Consider the following 8,320-nt stretch of genomic DNA (forward strand, 5'->3'; position numbering starts at 1 on the left):
ACAATTCAACATTTTCTAGTTCTTTGATCCTTCCTCTTCATCTAAGAGATTTGAAGCTGCTGATTCTTCTACAAAAAAGAAACACAAGGACAAAAAAAATATTACCAGTAAATTAACAAATATGAACAAAATGGGAATTAAATAAAACAATGAATAGATATTACCTTGTACTATGACATCGTGTCGTTAAAATTATCAGCATCAAGTCCTTTTAGTTTTACTATTGATGGAGATAGCCAATTTTGTGCGCAAATTAGTGCCTCAGCCATCTTTGATGAGAGCGAACTTCTGAATTCATCAATGATACGACCACCTGTACTAAATGCATATTCTGAAGAAACAGTAGAGACAGGCATGGCTAACACATCACATGAAATCAATGAAAGGACCTTGTACTTAAAGCCATTCACTTTCCACCATCCCAAAATATCAAAGTCAAGATCACGTGCTTCAGCTAGCTCAGCTTGAAGATACTTGTCCACCTCTACATATTTATCTGCCAAAATCTCAGTGTCATTGTCAGCAAGGAATCGTTGCAATGAAGACCTGGAACCTAACAAGGTTCTACATGTTTGAGTCGAAGAAGCATTATTAACACTTGTTTGTGCTTGACTCTGAGTTTGACTAGTTGATGTGTCAAGCCTATTTGAATAATGATCATACAAACGATACAAGACTTTTGAGACTTTTTTGGCCATGGCTTCTTGTTGTGCAGCATCACAAAATATATCCTCAAAAGTATATTTCAAATATTTCATTTTGTACCTAGGGTCAAGCACAACTGCTATCACTAATAGAGGATTAAGATTTTCTAACCTTCCCCAATACTTATTATACTTGCTCTGCATACTCTTAGCCATGTCAGCCACTAAAGAACTAGGATCATTTGCACTTGTATTTAGCATAACAAACACATCAACTATTTGTTGGAAGCATAAATTTGAGGTAACAAAAAGTGATCCTGAAAATTGTAAAGTGATATGATAAAATTCTTGCAAGAACAAAACAAAATCTTTTGCATCTTTCCAATCCAAAGCATCAGGAGGACCAATTAATTTTTTTTCTAAGAAATTGGTTGTGTAATCTATATCTTCTTTCTCCATCCTTTCAAAAACACTGCTGAATTTAATAGCACGCTCCAACATCATGTAAGTTGAATTCCACCTAGTTGGACAATCCATGGTAAGTAAACTCTGTGAGTCAATTTTCATTTTCTCCATAAGCTGTTTGAATTTACAAAACCTTGCAGGAGAACTTCGTACATACTTAACAGCATTTCGAATGCTTTCAATACACCTATGCATATTCTTTACACCATCAGAAACAACCAAGTTCAAAATATGTGCACAACACCATAAGTGCAAGAAGTCCCCATCACATACTAAACCATTCCAATGTTTTAGAACATCTTTCAATTTTGCTACTGCAGTATCGTTTGAAGAAGCATTATCAACAGTGATGGTAAAAACTTTATCAATACTCTAAAATAACAAGCATTTCTCAATTTCTGCTGCAATTGTATCACCCTTATGGTTTTCAACTACTCAAAAATTCAATATTCGCTTTTGGTATGTCCAATCTTCATCAATCCAATGAGCAGTCAAGCACATGTAGTTAGAATTCTGATTAGAAGTCTAAGTATCTGTAGCGAGGGAAACACGGACTTTTGTTCTTTTAAAATACCTTCTCAAATTTGTTGCTTCTTGAAGGTACAACTTCAAGCAATCCCTAGTAATTGTTGCTCGTGAGGGGATATGAAAGCGAGGTTCTAATTCACTCAGTAGCCCTTTAAAACCCTCACCTTCAACAATTAGAAAAGGCATTTCATCCAATATCAAAAATTTTGCAAGAGCTGTTCTACATCATTCTCGATTAAATAAATGATGAGTCAAAGTATTAGTGGTTCCTATGCAAGAACTCGATAACAAAGATTGCTTGAATTTGTTAGCTCTATTCGGATTTCTTGGACACCTATTTACATGTTTTAGCAATCCATTTGTACCATATGTAGGGCTACAAGCAATTGTTTTTGAGCAATACTTACATTTTGCTCGGAGTTCCCCTTTTGAGTCTAAAGTAGGCCTTTCAAAATGCTCCCAAACAAAAGATCTACGTCTCTTTCTTGATCCTTCTTCTTCTTCTTCTTTTTCTCCCACATTATTTGTCACATTTGTGTCTTTTTCCTCTTTAGTAACAGGTACTGATGCAATTTGAGTTTGGGGATCTGCTTCAGTTTTTTGTATGCTTTCTCTAAGTGTTTGTGTAGAGGCCATTGTTCTTTACAATGTAAAGACACAGGACCTTTTAAAAGTTAAATACTAGTCCTGCCAACAAAATCAACAAAATAAAAAAGAATGATGCTATTCAAGTTTTTAAATTAAAAGTTCAAGGACCACTCACCATAAGGGAACAAAACAACAAACATTATTTTAATTAAAATAATATTCATAGTAGAGAGTTATTAAGCCTCTAAGAGTACGCATAGTCAGCAAAACAGAGAAAACCATGATATGAAAAAAACTAAGATCAAACACCAACTTTTCATTTGAAAGATATAAAATACAGAAAACAACATAGGGTATACAATATATCCAGAACGGAATAGTGTTGTGAAGTTTTTGATACCTTTATTTGAACGTCCTAAGGAATGGTAAAGGAAAAAACAAAGCAAGTTCACTGCGAAAAATGAGCGAGGGAGGGAGCGAGTGAGATCACTTACAATTGAAGCTTTTTCGGGAAAACAATGCAAGAAAACCAGGAATCAGTATAATTCCATTGCTCAATACAACTTCAAAATGACCAGGAAAACTTCTCCGCCTATGTTTTCATATCATGGTTTCATGCGGCAGCGCTAATGCTATGAAATTGATTAATTAGGGATTTAGGTTGCTTCTATACTTTCTTTTGAAGATAAAAATAAAATCATAAAAATTATATTATTATAATATTATTAATATAATAATTTAAGTAAATTTATAAAATATAAAAAAGATAATAATTCAGGACGGGATAGGGACGGGACACTCCTGTCCCACGTTCCGTCTCATCTAGAGTCAATTTTGTCCCGTCCCGCTTTTGTCCCGTCCCGAAAATTTTCGGGACAGGACTGTCCTGTCCCAAAATGACTGGGACAGGGACGGGACACCGGATGGGACATAATTGAACACCCCTATATCTTGTCTTGTGGTAAGAATCCACAAGAGAGATACAAAAATTAAAAGAATATATAAGTATAAAAATGAATGAAAGCAAGAAGCAAGATTATATAATAAAATTTTTATATTCTTTATCACTAATAAATCGATGTAGCAAAAGAGAGGGAGGAATCATCAATGAGAAAGGAAAAGAGCAAATGAAAAGTAGGGGAGAGGGTATTTATAATAAGTATATAAGATTAACAGCAGTTCAAAAACCACTGCAAAAAAATTTGCACTGGTTTTTTTTTTAAAAAAATTGTTGCAAATTATTTGCATTTGGAGTGGTTCTTCGCAAGACTATTGCGAATGTAATATTTTATTAAAAAACTATTTTGATTGACCTGTTACTACATTTGTAGTAGTCTTCCTAAAACGGCTGCAAATGAGAACATTTGTAGCGATTCTTGACATAACCGCTGCACATGTTTTTTTTAAAAATGATTTATGTTTGTAGTATTTGTAGCGGTTTTAAGAAACATTTTTATTGCAAATGCATGACATTTTTAGACAGAATCACTGTAAACTTTTTTAAAATTTGCAGCGGTATTTTTAGAATTCTTGTAAAGGTTTTGGAAATTTGCAGTGGTTCACTTAGGACCACTACAAATGTGCGTGGTACTTTTCTTAGTAGTGTTTTTTTCTTAAACTAGTACAAAATTCCACTACAACTGTTCCTATCACATAACGCGAAGCTTGCGTGTCATAATTTTGTTGTGGTTTTGAAGAAACTGCTACTAACACTATCCTTGTAGTCAAACACTAGTAGCGGTTTTTGCAAAACTGCTACAAAATGCATGATTTAGTTGTGGTTATTTGCAACGGTTGCAAAACACTATTTTTTTGTAGTGAAAAAATAGTTGGATAATAATTGTACATATGTAAATTTATAACTCCCAATTTTTATAATAGTAAGATGTGAACATAAAAAATTCACTAGTACTCATAAGTAAGTATCCAAGTTAAAATACAATTTTAACAATAAAAAATGATAAATAACCATTGTGTGTGTATGTGTGTGTGTGTATATTTTAATAACAAAATATGAACATGAAAAATTCACACGTGTTTTATAAGTAACTTTGCAAGTAAAAATACGTATTTCAATTAAAAAAAAAGCTAAAAAACAATTACACATATAAAATTTATAATTCTCAATTTTCACAATAATAAGAGCAAATGCCAAATAAATACTTTTCAAATTTATAAAGCCCAAATCAATGACTATTCCACTAATCCCAAATCAGACAAGAGGTGTCAAAATGAGATTTTTGAATGCTGTGAATTTACCAGTGTCCTTTTGCTTCTTTTTCCCCGTCCATTCTCTTTTTTCATCACCAGCTCACCCTCTCTTTCAACAACCTCATCAACTCTAACCGCTCCTTACTCTTTCGATCTTATTCCCACAGCAAACCCACTATCTCTATCTCATTAGATTAACTATCTTAGAATTCTTGATTTTTCTTCACCTCGATTTTTAATTGACCTTTTTTCTCTTAAACTAGAGCTTGCTTTGAATCTTCAAGTGCTTGCCAGAGAAAAAGACAGAGGTTGGAGGGGTGCTATCAACCCAAAGTAAGCTGCATCTTAAAGCTTGTGTAGCCAATTGTTGAGATTTTCGTTAGTGCGTTGCTTCTCCTCAGCATCTTCCAACACTGCTTATATAAATAGTAAAATTTAGTTGAAAGGTTTCAGCTTTTATGACTACAGTTGCCAGCCAGTGCAATTGAGCAATGCAGAGCAATTTTTTTCCTTTCCAAGTTATGTTCCCCTGCCTACTCCATGTACTTCACTAATAGAGAAAATCAAGTCATAATTAGTGAAATGGATAAAATAATCAGTTCTTATTGATACTGCTAGAATTTAATGATTTTGAGTTCAACATCAAATTTAATGACTATCACTTGAAAAACAATATGGCTTGATTTAAATGAGGTCATCTCTCATTCTTCTATTTTTGTTCTGTCACTCATATCTTCTATGACTATTGGTTTGACTATTTTTGATATTAAAGAAGGAGAATGGCTATGCCTTATTCATATTGCAAGTCATGTATGGTGAATCAAAATATAATACATTGAAAGCATACAGTGTTTAGGAGAGCTTATGGTTCAGTTATTATTTAATATGTTGAAAGTTTTTACTCCAATACTGTGCATTGTCATGAGCTTGCTTCGTTATTGATCAATATTTAATGTGAACTCTTTAATACCTAATGAGTTCTTATTTATAATCGGTACTTGTTAACACCTAATGTGAATTGGATTGCATATGCCTCATTCTCACAAACGTAGGATTTTACTAAATCTATAATGAAGTAGTGTCACATCATAATTATAATCAAAGCATGGCAAAAATATAGTTAGATGCCTTTTTAATGATATTGTTTTGTTAATTTTAGGAACTTCGTGGATGGCGGAGCCATAGTGAGTAATGCTATAGGAAATCTTGAAACATTTATGTGTCATTGACTTGTTGATTTTTTGTCATCTATTATTACGTTGTAGTTAATCACATATTTGTTTCAATAATTCACTAACAATACAAAAAAATTAGAACTTGTAGTATTTGTTAAAATAGTGAGTAAAGGCTTAACCAGTATGATTACTTGCTGTGAAGTTATAGTTATTAGCTTATTTAGTGAGTCCAATGCAAATATACCGAGAGTTAAAAAAAGAGGAAAATGGCAATTAGGTCCCACTCAAGGGAATTAAATACAAAAAGGTCCCTTGAAATCATGAAATTATTTTAAAGTCCCAAAAAAATTTTTACATTAAATTTTATTTCTTTACTTACCAAATTACCCTTCTTTTTTAAAAAAAAAAAATTGTATTGACAACTAAAAGAGCAGTGGTTGACAACTCATGGTACAAGGATTGACAACTATCGCGGCTGGTTTGACAACTTATGGTGTGATATGTTGAGAAAATGTATTGTCAAACCAGTCGCGATAGTTGTCAATCCTTGTACCCTGAGTTGTCAACCACTGCTTTTTAGTTGTCAATACAAATTAAAAAAAAAAAAGAAGGGTAATTTGGTAATTAAACAAATAAAATGTATTGCAAAAAAGTCCCTTGGGACTTCAGAATAATTTCATAATTTCAAGAGACCTTTTTGTATTTAATTCCCTTAAGTGGGACCTCATTGTAATTCTCCCTAAAAAAAGCTTAAAAATTGCAACTGAACAAGTAAGCACTTTCAAAAACTTGATGTTGACTAGCTAGTTTGTTGGCTAGTTTGTATAATTTGCTCTAATAGGTTGATGTTGGCTTGTACATGTAGTTTGTTGTCCAGAAATGTTTCATGTAATGCTATTAATTTGGTTTTTAGATAGTTGGTTATTCTTCTTCTAAATAATTGTTCCCAAATTCATAGCAAAGGATTTGAAAAGCATGTATAACCTTGTTGATGGACTTGAAATTAATTACTCACTACAAAAAAAAAAAGTACCTTATAGTGGTTGTTTTTGTGTGTTTGCAGCAGTTTTAAAAACCGCTACTAAAATGAGTGTGACAAATATAATTTGCCATGGTTTTTACAAACTGCTAGAAATGTGGTCAACACCACTGCAAAATTCCGCTACAAAATCATGTCAGAATTGCTACAACCATGTCTAGGAAGTATGATATCTACAATGGTTTATTTTCAAATTTGCAAGGTTTTGAACCGTTGCAAATATAATGCCAAAAAATTGAAAATTTGGCAAAGTAATAAACATTTGCAGCTGTTCTTAAAAACTGTTGCATGTTTTGCATTTGCATACGCTGGATGATTTAAAATTTACGACAGTTTTTAATAACCGCTCCAAAATTTTTTAATTTAAATTAAAGTATAAGTTATACAAAATTTTGCAGTGGTCAATGGAACTGTTGCTAATGTACATTTCCAGTTTAAAAAAATATTTGTGTGACAATATTTTCAGTTTTTTTATTTTTTGTAATTGATTTTTTTCCGTTTGAATAATTTGATTTTTATTTATTAAGCATTTAAAAAATATGACTAGTTCAAAAATATAATATGTACATACTTTTGTTAACTTGTATATTTTGTTAGGAATTTACATTCTGATGTGTTATTTTTAACTATTAAAAATTATTTTATTCTGTAATAAACAATTTGTAAATAGATATGAATAATAAATAATAATAAGTAGGTATGAATCTGCGAAGAGGGAAAAAAAAGTAAGAAAAACAGACAAAATTAATATAAGTAAAAAAAAGAGATAAATAATAAATTAATATTTAATATTTACTTCTCATAAAATGACTGGAACATAAATAAGAGTTAGATAAGAAAAGGAAAGATGAAAGGAGAAGAGGAAAAGAAGAGAGCAAATGACAAGTGGGTTAGGGGTGTTTATACAAAAAATCTGAATTTTGCAACGGTTCCAAACCCTGCAAATTTGAAAATAGACGGCGCCAAATAATCATACTGGTTATATTTAAATAATCGTACTTGTTTTATGCTTATAACTGCTACAAATTCTTTCCGGTAGCGGTTATTTGGAATTGCAAATTTAAATTTTTACAGTGGCTCTGATGAAAACCGCTGCAAATTAAAACATTTGCAGTGGTTTTATGCTATAGCAAATATCATTTTAGGCAAAAAAATTTTAAAATTGTAAATAATGTATAAAATAACTAAAATTTCATATACTTATATTTTGGCTGAAATACATTTATATTTATGCTAAAAAAATTACATATGCATATAAAGATTCTTGAACATGTTATTCTCCATCATCATCCCTGAAAAAATATATGAAGAGAAAGGGTAAAAACAAATTTATTTTAAATATATATAAGAAATGTAGCTAATAAAATTTAAGTTGAATAATATGCACATGAGAAGGGGTAAATTCTCATCTCCATTAGGGAAATAATTATCCAAGCTAGTTGGTTGGAATAGCTCACTCTCATGGTTGATCTCGTCACTATCACCAATATCATAAAGATCTTGAGGCTTGAGATGAATGACCATATTCCTATATCTATGTTTTTCATCCTCCACATAACAAACTTGATGTGCCTCTAAAGCAAGTATATATGTCTCATCATCACTAGTGTGAATAAGGCTAGAAAATTTTACAGATGTTATGCCCAATGCATCAGTTGTGATGCCATGTG

At 31.6% G+C, this 8,320-nt stretch overlaps 1 protein-coding gene across 1 annotated transcript; it reads right to left on the reverse strand.

Moving 5' to 3' along the window:
* Window positions 1-170: 170 nt before the first annotated feature.
* Window positions 171-2,273, reverse strand: LOC114749979 (zinc finger BED domain-containing protein RICESLEEPER 2-like). The gene is made up of 3 exons (XM_028938529.1): window positions 2,045-2,273; window positions 1,684-1,801; window positions 171-1,296 (listed from the first exon to the last, which is right to left on the reverse strand). Exons 1-3 carry the CDS (start codon window positions 2,271-2,273, stop codon window positions 171-173), a joined length of 1,473 nt encoding a protein of 490 aa, XP_028794362.1.
* Window positions 2,274-8,320: the final 6,047 nt, after the last annotated feature.

This window comes from Neltuma alba, unplaced genomic scaffold (genome assembly GCF_004799145.2).
Source record: "Neltuma alba isolate B1F8T4 unplaced genomic scaffold, ASM479914v2 tig00006256_pilon, whole genome shotgun sequence".
NCBI classification, from domain to species: Eukaryota; Viridiplantae; Streptophyta; class Magnoliopsida; order Fabales; family Fabaceae; genus Neltuma; species Neltuma alba.

What these genes read in the sequence shown, in the direction of transcription:
- LOC114749979 (XM_028938529.1), bottom strand. Translation starts at nt 2,273, where the DNA reads ATGGCCTCTACACAAACACTTAGAGAAAGCATACAAAAAACTGAAGCA. An exon ending in AGGGGAACTCCGAGCAAAAT is followed by an intron (nt 1,802 to 2,044) that starts GTAAGTATTGCT and finishes TAATTGTTGAAG; the next exon opens with GTGAGGGTTTTAAAGGGCTA. An exon ending in GAAGCAACAAATTTGAGAAG is followed by an intron (nt 1,297 to 1,683) that starts GTATTTTAAAAG and finishes GAATATGCATAG; the next exon opens with GTGTATTGAAAGCATTCGAA.